The 15,181-nt window shown below is 38.5% G+C and overlaps 1 protein-coding gene across 2 annotated transcripts in view; it reads right to left on the bottom strand.

The window, feature by feature from the left end:
- Galnt1 (polypeptide N-acetylgalactosaminyltransferase 1) overlaps positions 1 to 15,181 on the bottom strand; it is a 97,204-nt gene that overhangs the window by 17,017 nt on the left and 65,006 nt on the right. For both annotated transcript variants that reach the window (XM_023714318.1, XM_004623589.2), the window contains exons 10-11: positions 4,031 to 4,129; positions 3,029 to 3,163 (exon numbers count right to left, since the gene is read on the bottom strand). In XM_023714318.1, coding sequence (XP_023570086.1) covers positions 3,029 to 3,163; positions 4,031 to 4,129 — 234 coding nt within the window. The remainder of the gene's footprint in view (positions 1 to 3,028; positions 3,164 to 4,030; positions 4,130 to 15,181) is intronic.

Raw genomic sequence — 15,181 nt, 5'->3', positions numbered from 1 at the left:
AGCAATGAGACAGTTTCAAACCAAATTGGTGGGACAGTTTCAATAATTAACACATTGCATACATTCTTCCTAGTGGTTAATTGCTGTACAAGATGCGGACATGATATCCTATTCACAAACACCATTAGAACAATCCCTCTATTCATTAAGAGAATGTAACTATATATCTATCCTAACCATTTTGAATACACAGATACAAAATGGACATTCATCTGTATCCCCTTTTTTGTTTAGTTCTGTCATTTGAATATTATAGGTGTGTTAACTCAACAAAACATTCTAAGAGTCCAGTAGTCCATAATAGTATTGGGGCTTCCACTTGCCTGGCAGTGTCAGAAATTGTTGACCTGAGTCCCCTACAGCTGAACATAACACCATAGCTTTACTTCTTATATTTCGTTTTTATACTTTTCTGCTGAATGGTAAATCATGACTTTAAGCCACTCAATTCTGAATTCTGTGTCAAGCAGTAAGAAATAACAGAAAAGACACCCAAAACTGAAAGTCTTCCTTCCCTGTGATTCAGTCATCAATATCTTCCAGTCTTTCCCTGTCTGTATTTTTTTTCTTCCATAATTTTACTGATAAACAAATAGCGATGAGACAGTTTCAAACCAAATTGGTAGGACAGTTTCAATAATTAACACATTGCATACATTCTTCCTAGTGATCATTTGCTGTACAAGATGCGGACATGATATCCTATTTACAAACTCTATAGAACAAATCCCTCTTTTCATTAAGAGAATGTAACTATATATCTATCCTAACCATCTTGAATATACAAATACAAAATGGACATTCATCTGTATCCCCTTTTTTGTTTAGTTCCATTATTTGAATATTATAGGTGTGTAAACTCAGCAAAATATTCTAAAAGAGTCCAGTAGCTCATAATAGTACTGGGTCTTCCACTTCATTGGCAATGTCAGAAATTGTTGACCTGAGTCCCCTACAGCTCAACATAACAGCATGGCTTTACTTCTTATACTTCATTTTTATACTTTTCTGCTGGATGGTTAAGACCAAGATAAAGCAAGACCTATGCAACAAGAGTTGTAGCTTTTGGGTCTGATAAGGTCAGTGAAATCCCCTTAGGATTTATCCTGAGATCCTGTAGCTCAGATTGTAGATCCTTGTGCTGAATGTTTAACTGTTCAATATTAAGACAGAATTCCTGTAATTCACAAGACCTGGGCTCTAGAGAAGAATTTTATTTCAGACAAAGTTCTAGCAGTGGGTGGCAGAGCACAGCTCTTTGGTTTGTGACACTTTGGGTTGTCATCACAGGACTCAGCAGAGGGCCCAGCCAACATGAACTAGTCTACAGAGAGAAAGCTCGGATAAAGTCAACTGGACAAGGCAAAGACAATACAAGGGGAGGATAAATACTGTAATTAATTACTGCATAAACTCTACCTGCAACCTAGAAAACAATTTGCCCACCTCCTGCCCCCAACTCAGCTGTAACTGGGTCTCAACCTAGATGATTATCACAGAAAGGACATCCGCAAGTCATCAAAGCAAAAAAGTCTGTGTCATATTATATATTTATATATTACACATAAAATAAATAAGACTTATACATACAAATAAATAAATTTAATCAAAGACAACATGGTATAAAGAATCCTGGACCAAGAATCAAGAACTGGGGCCGGGGAGATGGCTCAGTGGAATAAGCGCTTCCCTGGCAAGCGCAGGGGCCTGAGTTCAATCCCTGGTTCCGCCAAATAAATAAATAAATAAATAAATAAATAAATAAGAATCAAGAACCCTGTTTCTGATAATCCAGTTTGTACAATTTACCTGACTTGTGACCTTGGGAATGAATTTTCCTCCTGGGTTTCAGTTTTGACTGATTTAAAACAATGCCTTACTGTTTATTTCCAGGATTCCTTTGATATCTATGACTCCATGACTTTGGGTTTACACTACAGATGACTGACATGACCATCTGTTGTCTTTCTAGACTATTGCTTTCAATGGATGTGGAAGGCCATTCTGATGGGCCACTGCCCTTAAATGAAGCTTCCCATTTAGTGGGCTCAACTGCTGGACCAAAATTGTAGCTTGACACCTTCTGCCCAATTCTGTCACAGGTGTTACAACAGCCTGTGACATTAAAATTTCTCAGGGGAGAAAACTTTGCAAACTGCAGTTTAAAACTGCACTCATAATTGGTCCTTTCTACATACCCCAAACCATCTCCAGCATCTTACATTGCTAATCAAACACTTACTTCGGGAATATCTACTGCAGTTAACTGTGCAGGTTGGCTGCTCAACAGCCAATCCCACTCTTTGTCCCCTGGCCACCCGACCCCACAGTACACAGACTAGAAAATCAAAAGCTTGTTTTCCCAGTCCCCAATCCAGCTGGGGATCACTCAGACACATATTTCTGGCCCATGAAAACTAAGCATAGTTAAAGAGGATTCCAGAAGAAGCTTTCGCTTTCCTGAAAAAGAAGAATCTATGTGGCAGTGAAACATCCTTCCTTCCTTTTTCTTTGCCCTGAAATATTATGTGACAGTGAAGCTACAGCACTCACTTTGTGGCCACATGGAAAAACTAGGATTATCACTACCTTCTCCCTAATATCACTGTGCCATGAAATCCACTTACCTTGAGGAGTTACATAAGAGAAATAACTCCCTATTTAAGATGCGATGCTATAAAGAGGGTTTGCTGTTGTTGCTGCCTGCTTAGTAAGTTATTTTTCAATGAACTTAAAAATGGGAGACTTTTTCGTATTTTAAATCTTTTGGTTGTCATAATGGCTGTGCTTCTGGCCTTTGCTGTCATGGACAGAGAAGTTCTGCACTCTTCAATGAATGGAGCAGTCACCCCTTACACAGCAATGACATGCTGGAACAGAGTATTCAAACCCTTTCTAGTGGTCATATTAAGCGTTTTCGTTTTTTTTTTAAACTAAAATTAACCACATTAGTTAAAAAAGAACATAAAAATGCCCAATGACATGCCTTATTTTTTTTTAAACTCCTCTAGGCAACTGGATAGCTTACCACTGGGTCGTACTCCCAGAGTTGGTTGCCTTTTAGGTGGTGGCACTTGAGCATGGTGACTGGGCCATTAAGTTTGGAAACATCCAAGCAAAGGTCATCTGTTCTAATTTCTTTGTTGGCAGTATAAGAGAAAACCTGGAAAACAAAAATGTACACAATTAAGTTTTACAAGTAAATATCTATAGATGCCTAATAACTTGGCAAGGAAAACCCCAAGTTTTGTTTTTTTTTCTTTCGGAACCGGGGATTGAACTCAGGCCCTAGAGCTTGCCAGGGAAGCACTTATTCTACTGAGCCATCTCCCTCGCGCCCCCAAGTATTTCAAGATACATGACTTTTATACTTTATTTGCCACTTATACTAAGCATCACTCGGGCAGCTGTCATTTCAACCAGCATTCTTGTGCTGAATATATTTTTTCTACTTATTCTGAATATATTTGATAAAATTATCATTTTTATATTTCCTATTATCTTCTAAAAGAGGAATGAAAAATGAAAATGCAAGTTTTGGTCATTATGTATTTAAATAACTGGACTCGTGAAGTGGTTAAAGTAATGGTAATGACTGAGAAACTTACCACTAAATTTACAGAGAAAAGTGAAAATGGCCTTTTCTGTAGATATGATAGTTTGACTACAAAAGGGCAAAATAAATCGTGTGTTCCTTCAGTTTTCATAAGAGGCTTTTCACAAATTTTTTTGTTTAAAAATATCATGAAATTAGCCGGCCATGGCGGCACAGGTCTGTAATTCCAGCACTTAGGAGGCTATGGCAGGAGGATCTCATGAATTCGAGGCCAGCCTGGTCTAAACAGTGAGTTTAAGATCAGCCTGAATTACAAAATGAGATCCTGTCTGGAAAAAAGCAAACAAACAAAAAATGAGATCGAAGCCTTTTTTCACCTAATGATCTTTATTATTTTTGCTGTAAACTGAAAAATATTTCTATCAGATAAAAAAGGCAAAGTAAAACATTTGAAAAGCACCCCTTTTTACTCACCTGATTACCTCCCATACCATGACAATTAAAAATCCCAACTTTTTCATTCTCTTTTCTAGCCATGTTATCTAGACATTGATTTGTTTCCACATTTCGTATCTAGGAGACAATGAAAATAACAGTAAGGAGGTTAACTAGACAGACACACAGATACACACAACACTAAAAATCAATCTAAGTTTTCCTTGTACTACCTTGAAATTATCTTAGATCTTTAGGAAAAGGCTAAAAATTGTGGAAAATCACTAGAATCATAGTTTGGCTATGTAAATTATTTGGCCTACAAAAGCCTTATAAACAACCTACATAATAAGGGTGAAAATTCTTTAAGTTCTTCTTTCATTCTTCCACACTGTTCTCCTAGAATTTGTATTTAATTCAGCTCCTTAAAGGTACTACTAACAATGAAGATAAGGGTATTTATGGCTTGTGACAGCTACTCTGATGACTTCTCAAGGGACTTAAGGTGGGCATTTTCTAGCCAAAGAGCTTGGAACGCAGCTTATGTGGAAACCCAGACGTGGTGTGGTACAAAATTCATTCTTTCATTCAGTATTTGTCAATTACATAAAAGGAACTTAATCATCAGAATTAGGGGGAGTATTTTAAGCAACTCTTATTTTATTTTAAAGAGTAGCAATTCTTCATATTGTTTTCTCAACCATACTATTTATTTATTTTATTTATTTATTTATTTATTTATTTTAGTAAGGGTCTACAGGGTCTCGGTACGTAGATTGGACTCATAGTGATCCTCCTGTTTTTAGCCTCCCAAAGAGCTGGGATTACAGGTGCGTGCCACCACGCCCAGCCTCAGTGCACCCGGGGGAGGGGCCAGCAGGGCACACCAGGGATGGAGCCCTGGCTGCTGCCAGCTGCCTAAATAGGTGCTTTCATCTGCTGAGCTATTTGGCTGGCCCTCAACCACACCAGTTTAAAATTTTGGCAAATTAACAGACAGACATCTGAAAGCCCTAAACCCTCTGCCTGGGGTGGCACTGTTAGCAAATAAGTCAGAGAGAGAGGTATGACAGACTACAGTAGTCATGTCACATGGACAGAAAAATATGCAGTTTTGTGTGATACGTAAAACATAGGTAAAATTAAAACTACAAATGAACCATTTGTTTTGTCTATGTACTCTTCCAACATTTTAATAAAATGCTAAGAAGTCCAGATATACTTTTCTTATAAAGATCTCAGGGAATAAATGTGAAACACGGTCTTACTTCCAGGCAGCCAGGAATAAGAAACTGAGGTTCTTGAATAAGAGGACCAGGTTTAAACTCAAGTGGCTCAAACCCCTTTAGAGTGGTAATGGGAATGCAGGAATAGCCTGAGGACTACCTGCAGGTTACAGAGGGCAGCACAGACAGGCACGCTCCTCAGGGCCCAGCAGACGCAGGCTCAGCAACAGCGGTACTCTGCACTTCACCTTCTTGGGAGGCGCTTCTATCTGGCTATTTCACCAAAACCTCAGACTCAAGTTTGTTCACAACCAGGTCGTCAACACTTTAATAGGAATACTCCCCCATTCCCACATTTTAATGTGTCTCCACCACAAAACTGGAATTACTACTATTCTATTCCTCAAAAGCCTTCCCTGTTCTACTGATATTCTTAATTTATTAGTAATCTCAAATGTCCAATTATTCAAACTGGAAATCCTACTGTCTTTTTTTATTTTTTTGGGTTCTAGATCCAATACAACTTATTGTCCAGTAGTTTTTTAACCACATAATTCATATCATCTTTTTAACCTATTACTTTAATTCAGGAGCCAACTGCTTCATATATTATATGGAAGATTTTATATCTAACTACAAATCTGCATACAACAAATCTTCCTACACCTCAGTGGGTGATCAATACACACTTGTGATGATGACTATCTTGCCTTGAAAAAGGATTTAGTTCATGTTACTATGTGTCCTCGTCTCACATGCACACACACATCATTTATAGATTTGATTTTAAAAAAGGCAAACATCAATCCTCTGTTCACTTTAAGTTTTTCTTCCTAATACAGTGGCACAGATGTAAAGGATGCTGAAAATTGGGCATACATGCTATAAGAACGACTAGCATAGAATCACTGCTACCCCAATTTTCCACTCTGCTGAATGAAATAGCTACTTGGTTATATAAGTGCCCATCTTTTATCAAAACTCAAAAGGAATTTAAAAAAATGTCTAGCCGACAGTGGTACTGTACATCTGTAATCCCAGTACACTAGGAAGCTAAGATAGGAGGATCATAAATTGTAGCCTATCCCAGGAGACTTAGTGATTATTTATATATTATTAAATATTATTTAATATTTACTGTAAGTAATATATTAAGACTTTATTTCAAAATAAAAAATAATGAAAGGTGTATGACTTGTGTATAGGTTTGTGTACAGGCTTTGTTCCCCTAAAGCCTCAGGAAGTCCTGGGGCGCTTTTGGAGTTTGTGATTGGTTACTGTGGGTATGGATGCTGCACCTGCCCTGGGGCAGGTAATTCGTACTACAGTGTAAGGAGGGGAGAGAGGCCTGCTAGCTGCCTGAGCTGCTGCCACTCCGTTGGCTCTCTGCTCTTTACTATGAAGGGGTGCTCTCTGCCCTGTGCCCCTCTGCCTTGGAGCCAGAGGAGTATGGAATGAAACCTCCACTGACTGAACTAAATGAACCTTTCCTTCCTTCGCTTTGGGTGTCAGGTATTTGTCCCTGCGAGAGAAAAGTAATTGAGGCACAAGGGTTGGGGTGTAGCTCAGTGCCAAAGCCTTGGGGTCAATACTCAGTATCACAAAATAAAGCAAATCAAACTACAAACAAACAAAAACCCAAACCAAACCAAGCCAAAAACCCACAAAAAGCACGAACCCCCCACAAAATTCTCCCAAAATGCAATAGGGTTTTATATCATGTTGTATCTTATCATTAACTAACTCTGGCTATTTTGTTTCTGTAAGTGATTTTGCTAATATATTACAGCAAATTAACAGACACTGTTCTAACCAAGATTTGTATATACAGTTTATACCATCCTCACAGCATTCCTCTAATTCTGAGTTGTTTCCTAACATGAGCGATCTGGCCTCTGTCCTTGGGGTCATTCTTGACCACTACAATACTCCACTGCTAGGACACTCCTAGGTTACGCTACCTATTGAAAGTGGAGCCTCTCCAAGGCCTGGACACTTATTGCTTCCTATTAGCAGGAAAGAGTGAAAAACAATCAACCTAATCAGCAAAATATGGTCGTGAGGTGCTGGCCAAAGACCCAGCTTTAGGGTCTGGTGGAGCCAGTGGCACAGTTCCGAAGTGCAAGAAAAGCAGAGTGCCCTGCAGATTATAGTCTTCCAGGAGAGGACAGCAATAATGTTTTTGTTTTTGAGTGTCATTAACACTGGAGGGCAGATGAGCTTATTTTTCTCAGAAAGTATATGGTTTCTGAGAAAAGAAGACGGCTGCTCTACAGGTAGGTTCCTTGACAAACCCAGTGGCTAGAAGATATAACTGGGGGGAATATTATTGTTCTTTACCCTACAGCTGAACTAGTCCACATGTGTTCCTACAAGTGAAATTAAAAATCAGGAGGACTAGGACTGACCTTGTAGTTTTGGTTAAATCCTGATTTTATTGTTTAAGTACATAGATAAATTTATGCCACAAGGGCAGAGGCTATGGATGACTCACTGTTACGGCTGATTCACTGTGTCAATCTGAGTGGTTTAGAAGCTTAACTAAGCAGTTCACCACCCTAAGGTGCAGAGGACATGCCCTAGGGCAGCTGTTTAGGTCCTAGGATGTTGCAGTGGTTGATTCACTGTGTCAATGTGAGAAATTTACAACCTGAAGTAACTCGGCAGGGGGCCAAGGGCCTGCACTTTGTGAACATCCTGAGCCCTTGCAAGAGAAGGGCAAGGAGATGGTTTGAGCCCTGCACACACCATGGGGTGGCATCCTGAATACACTGTAAGGGAGGAAAGGAGGCTTCTCCCCCTTTTTGCTGCTTTTGCTGTTCTCTGCCACCTTAAACTGTTGTCCCTGTGTCATACCACCTTACCTTGGAGCCAGCTGATAATGTACTGAAACCGCCACAAACTGTGAGCTAAGTAAGCTTTTTCCTCCTCCATTTAGGTATTGGGTATTTTGTCTCAGCAATAAGAGAAAAGGAACACAAGCTTTAAGTGCTAGAGAGCCTCAGGGGGACCAGGAGCAAGTCCTTCAGACTTAAGGATTCTCAGGATTTTATAGCCCATCATAAGACATGTGCAGTGTCACGAGCACCTCGTATCTGTGAGGGAATCAAGCCATATTTATTGGCCAGTTTGTAAATCTGTCCCTTCATGTAGTAGATGTCAGCTTCAGCCAAGTGGGGACACTGCAGTGATACGGCTCAAAGCTGGCTGGGACAGGCCCCACCTGGGAGTACCCACACAACCCAAGAGTGCAGTGGTCTAGAAGTCAAGGCTTAAATTTTAACAACAGTTTTGTTCCTTGCGACTCTAGGAAAAAGACAATCATCTTCCAGTTTTGTTCTGGTGAAAGTTACATTTGAAGAGCCTCTGGAAGAGAGAAAAATTAGGACCAAACAAATTTTTGAGGCCTTCTGAATTAGATGTTCACAATTGTAATTTATATAGCTCTAAGGCTATGTATGTAAATAATTACCACCTTGCTAATGAGGTGTGGAAAGCAGAAATGATGGCAATGCACACATTTCAGTATTTGCATTGGGATGGAAACAGTTGCCAAGGCAACCATTCAACATCTGGCATTTTACAGCATCACTTAAAACAATGACGTTTGGAAAATACAGAATGACATAAAACATAGGCATATTAGCATGGGGAAGGAAGAGGAAATATTTGCAAGAATGTAAGGCTAGCTAATAGAAGGATGTTCTAGGCTAATGTCTTCTGTGTTGGACTTCCAGAAAAGTGTTAACCTTCTGACAAATTAGGGGTATTTTGAAGTTCAATATAGGAACAGATGGGCTAATTTATTTCTGGATTTTCCCAGAATTCTGAGCTTTTATCCCATCTTTTGGTATATAGTATATAGTTACCTTCTCCATAGTCTTATACAGTTTATTTCCCTGTCTAATCACATCTTGATGACTATCTTTGAAAGATGATGTCATCTTGTTTGGTAATACATTTAATAGTCACTGGGATGTCTAAAGGCAACTGAAATTCTAAACTATTAGAGATCCTTAAACTAAAAGGCTGATTTTTTTTTTTTTTTTTTTTTTTTTTTGTGAAAAGAAGGAAGCTTTCTCTTGTTTGAAGTAGATATTCCTAAGTACCATTAGGATTCAGATGCTATCCTTTACCTAGCAGGGAGCCAGCCACAGGCAGAATGCCTTAGAAATTTGATATAGTCCATCTTAAAATAATTGTTTTAGGAGACCTCTAAATTACTCAGGTGTAAGGAAAACTACTGAGGGAACATACTAGTTACCATTTTTGGAAATGCCAAGTTTGATAAGCCAAATATGGACTTCTCAACTTAGAACCTGGGTAGGAAAAAATGTGCAGAATGGGAGGGTAGAAGTGCATGATAAAAAGACAGTATCTGCTGGCAGTGATCTGTGTTTACACCTCTAGTATAATCCAACGGAACTTTCTGCAAGGATGGAAATGTTTTTATTTGTATTATTCAATATGGTAACCTCTAGTAATGTGATCTCTGAGCACTTTCAATGTGGTTAGTGTAACTGAGGACCTAAGTTTTAAATTTAATTAAACTGTAATTAAGTTTAACAAAACAAATAGACACTACACTGGAAGCACAGATCTAGAGCTAGATGCTGCCACAGAGAAGGAGCTTTACGTGAGGTAATACAGAGCTCCTACAAGGGACTGACACATAATGGGCACATAATAACTACTGGTTCTTTTCTCATCCACAGAGCCAGAAACTCTTCAATTCCACTTCTGAGTACCAAGGTGGGTACACTGCTATTTTTTGCATTAAGAGCTGAAAATAATTATGAATGTGCTCATTCCAAGCAAGACATGAGTTTTGGTTTTTTAGTTTCTGGTACAACTTCTTCCAGACTCCTGGTACTTCCAGCAGCTTGGACAACATAAGAGTTGTTAAAACATGTTTAGAGTTTGGAGTCATTTAGTCATTCTGAGCCATAATGGGAACACTAGTCAAATATGAAAATGAATGTTAGTAGTTAAGAATGTACTCTCAAATCAGACTGTGTTCAATTTCTATCTCTTCCATTTTGTGGTCATGACATCAGCTGTGTCACTTACACCTTTTGTTTGTGCCTCATATTTACCTACGAAATGAAGCTAACAGTATAGAGTGTTGAAATGATGATAAAATGAGTTAATATTGGTAAAACACACAGATGGTGCTTAACATAAAGTAGTATATGCTTAGTAAATGTTAGGATTATTAGATCTTCCTGGAGGTGCAACTAGTCAGCCCAAATGACTGCCTAAAGTGATAAAGGCCTGCACTGTCTATTTTTTTGTGTTTTGTTTAGAGTATTCAACAACTGGGTTAATAACCATTAGATATCACAAAGAAATATATTTATTTGGCTTCAAGTCCTATAGGAGCTATGGATGTCAGATTTAGTTGAAGTCAGATACTCGAATCACTATTATTCTCATCATGTATTTCTTAAATTTCCTTTCTGCTCTAAAATTCAATGATTTCAGGTTTTTGGGGTCTTAGCAGTGTGACAAAAGATCTCTGAAAGGTCAAATTCCAGTCACTAGCAAAGAAAGGCTTACAGAAATGATGTTATAATCAGAAGCATAATGTCCTTGCTACAATGATAAGAGCCTAAGAACTCCGCCCCAGAAGTGAGAGCTTTACCCTAGGTGATAGGACATTGTATGAAAAGTCCACAAGGCTAAGTTAATGAGGCAATGACAAGAAAGCCACAGTTCATAAAATCTGATTTAACTAAGAAGCCAGCTGGCAAGAAGTAATTAAGAGGCCAACTTGCCTTGACAATCAACTACCATATGTTAGGCAAACGACTCTGTAACATGCTTATAGTCTGACCCAGCTAACAATGGATAGTCATTGTTCAAAATTGGGTCAGTTCAAAGGAAAAAAACAATCTCTCTAACGGCAAGTTAAGGATTGACTGCTATAAAGCTTTCAAAGGCATATTACTCACTCTGGGCCTTTATTGACTGAAATAGGACTGCAGCAGAGAAAATACTTATTAATGAGATTAGTAAGTATCACCAGCAACTCAAGAAACAACAGACCCCTCAATTGTCTTAAGGATGAATTCCTTAAGTTACAAAAAGAGTTCAGTGGTAGGGAGCACAAGTCAGCAGTGCAGTAGCCTCCATAACTCCTAAGCACAACCACGGGAGACTGTCCAAGCACCAGTGAAAATACTAATGGGCCAAATGGTTTCACTAACTCACCACCATCCAGCTCCCTTCTGTTATCCACTACTTTGGCATATCCTACATCACATTTTGGCATTTTTTCCTCTTTCCTAAACCCCACGGATATCCTCTTCCTCATTCACAGCAGAGAACCTTTTTTGACTAAAGAAGCCAAGTTACTAGAAGAGAGCTTTAATCACAAACTCTAGCTTCCACTTTCAAGTCTACAAGCAATCTGGTCTTGTTCCCCTCTCCTCTCCTTTCTATCCTATTTGACGGGATGAACTGTCCTCTTCCCACATTCTCAATCAATATCCTCTATTTGTGCACTGGATCTCATTTCCAACTTAACTTAAAATACATGACTCCTAGTGTGGTCCTCTGTTTCTCTGGTCAAAACCCAAAACCATACCAAACCAAAACACCACAATTTACCACATTCTCCACTTTCAAATAAATAACTCAGAAGTGTTCAGTATAATCACATAATTGTGGAACAGATTTTCGCAACTTTTGCATCTTGCAGATGTGAAACATTTGTACCCAGTAAGCAAAATTTCTCTTCTATATTCCCTCAGCCTCCAGTAGCAAAGCATTCTACTTTGTTTCTATGAATATGGCTACTCTGAGTACCACATGTAAGTGAAGTTTTACTTTTTAAAAAAAAAATCACTAGTTTATTTCACTTAAGCATAATGTCTTCAAGGTATATTCACACTGTAGTATAAGTGAGGATTTCCTTCCTTTCGAAAGGCTCAATATTTCATTGCATGTATACACCACACCCTATTTATCCATTCATAGATCTCTGGGTTGGTTCTATCTCTTAACCATTGTGAATAGTGCTGCTATGAATATAAATGTGCAAAAATCTTGTCAAGACTTTGCTTTCAGCTGTTTTGGGGATACAGTACACCTAGAGATGGAACTGTTTTATCATATGGTAGTTATTTTTTTCACTGGCTTTTATGTTTTGTTTCCTTTTTTTTTTTTTTTTTTTCCCACAGTGGCAGAAAGCAAACTCAGGGCTCTGTGCATGCCAGGTAAGAGCTCTATCACTGAGCCACCCCCAGCCCTGTTTTTTTTTTTTTTTTTGAGGTATTTGAACACAGTCGTCTGAGTAGTTTCACCATTTTACACTTCCATCAATAGTACACAGGTGTTCCAATTTTTCCACATCCTTGTCAATACTTACTATTGGCTGTTTTCTTGACAGAAGCCATGCTCTTTTTTGTAACTACACGGTTTCTTTAGATCATTCACAACAACATTTTTAATTTAATTTTCTTAAATTTTAATTTTAATAACAATAAACAAATTAAAAACCCCCATGTTCTCTTCCAGCCACCACCCAACTCTCAGCTTTCTGGAACAAAATTCTTTACAAAACTGACACACATTCATGATCTACACATTTCCCTCTCTCAAAGCCATAAAGGTGCTTAAAAATCTCCACAGAAACTCATCTTGACTCTGTGAAGCAGAGGCTGCTTATAATATATCAATAGCTAAACACAATGACCAGTTTCTATATTCATGTCTTCTCTGCAGTATAAACTATTTATTACTACTTCTTTCTTCAAAGAAATCCTTTACTAGGTCTTTGGGATGTTTTCTTGATTGCTCTTCTATTTCACTGTCTACTCTTTCTCAACTATTTTGTTGGCTTCTCAGCTCCATGATTTCTAAATTGCAGAAGGCCTCATGGCTTGGTCCTACATGTGCTGCTTCCACAGTAACCTCATGTAGTTTTGTGACTTTAAAAACCATCTATCTGCTGACAATCTTCAAATTAAGATTTCCACTACCAACATTTTCCCCAAACTACAGCCACTGCAGATTCACCATCTTCCCTTGAATCCCAAGTTTAAGGTGCCCTGAATTGTTTGTTAAATCCCCCGGAATGTGCTTGTGCTCCAGCGTTCCCACTTCAGCAATGGCAACTCCACAGCACTAGTGTCTTAGGCTAAAATCTAAACTCTTGAGATAATCCTTGATTATTATACTCCTTTCACCAAAAGAGCAGTTATACTCTTGCTCCCACGTAGCTGTGCTCCATGTAGCAGACAGTATCACCCTTCTCAAGTAAGTCTGCCCACTTCTTTATGGTTTTCCCTCTTCCTGAGAATAAAATCTGCGGTCTTCACTATGGACTGCAAGCTGCACATCCTGTAACTGCCATGTCATTGACCTGCTTTTCTCCTATCCTAGTTGTTCCCTCTATCCTGGACAGTAAGCTACCCTTCTGTTTCTGGAACATGCCAAGCACACTACTATAAAGTTTAGGAATCTTGGTGAATGCTTTTCCCTGTACCAGAATACTCCTTCTTCAAAAATTTATCTGGCTTACTCACTTCCTTGAGATCTCTGCACAAAAACCAACATATATAAAACAGCACTATGACCCACGCTTATCTAGTCTTCCTCTATCCTTTCTGTTTATGCCACCTGACATTTTCCATAATTTGTTACCCCATAAACCATAGATCTTATTAATCTTCACTTTTATTTACTGTATTCCTAGCACTTAAACACCTATCATACAGCTGGTACTTAAACACTGCAGGAATGAATGACAGATCTAAACAAGTGATGACTTCCGAGAGTGGGGAGGGTCAAGAAGGCTAGCTCTGTGTACACAGATTATCACTGGCTCCATGACTTAGAAACAGAAATTCTGTCCTATCACTTTCTACTACAAAAAAAGCTACAACTTCTATCCACTTGGCTTCATATTTTTTTCTCTAAAAGCCAATTTTATAATTAAGAGCTCATAAAAACTTGCAATGAATTGCAGATGGTCCAGTGTGTTAAGGAAACACATTGCTATAGCAAAAGAATAGCAGGAAAACGGGAAAATTATACACCATACACATATCTCTAGGGATATCAACTCAACAGATTAACTGAACTTTGTGGAAGAAAAACAGTATTACTTATATTTAAGGGGTAAGAAGGAAGTTTAATTTTATCAACTGAAGAAAATGTCTCATAAAGACTCCAACTGATCAAAGAGAGATAGAAACAATAGATGAGGATAAGGAATGCCCAGTGACTGCTCCTGCCTGTACAACCAAGGGTAAGCAAGTATTTTCTTAAAGGGCCAGACAGTGAATGTTTTAGGCCTGTGGATGTATGTTCCAAAGTAGTCAAGGGCAGTAAGTAAATATACAGAAATGGCCATGTTCCAAAAGAAGTTTATTTACAAAAGTGGGCCAACACGTTGGATTGCAGCAAGCTGGATTTGTAGGCTGCTGTGTATTACTAGCTGGCAGAGATTATCAGATGCCTGTGGCTCCACAAGAAGCCTGGCCTTTCCTGCTTTAGAGCCTTTCTGTAAGTCAAGTGGTTAAACAATCAAAACAAGAATGGCTATATCTTTTGTATTTTTTATTTTTCAACAAAAAACAACTTATAACTGCTACAACTGTAGGGGGTCAAATACCAAGCAAAAGAGTCTGTGAAACGGTTGAGAGAAATTAACAATGGTATGATGGCAGATCAGAAGTCTTATTTTCTCTGAGGAGGGAAGTATGGAATTCAAGAAAGGCTGTTTACCCACTAGCAAAGTGTACAATGAAAAAAAGTGATTAACAAAGAAAAAATAACTGAGAGTAAATTCTACAAACATAAAGATAAGGCTATTCACAGATTTAGAAGAGACTGCCATCTACCCTTTAAAAGACAGTGGTTTCTGACAAAGGTTCTACAATCTGAGGTACAGGATCTCAGGATAAATCCTGAGGGCATTTCACTGACCTTCTCAGACCAAAAAGCTACAACTCTT

The sequence above is a fragment of the Octodon degus genome, unplaced genomic scaffold, assembly GCF_000260255.1.
Source record: "Octodon degus isolate 3935 unplaced genomic scaffold, OctDeg1.0 scaffold00003, whole genome shotgun sequence".
NCBI lineage: Eukaryota > Metazoa > Chordata > Mammalia > Rodentia > Octodontidae > Octodon > Octodon degus.
The sequence above is the reverse complement of the archived record's forward strand: the minus strand, read 5'-3'. Positions and strand labels throughout refer to the sequence as shown.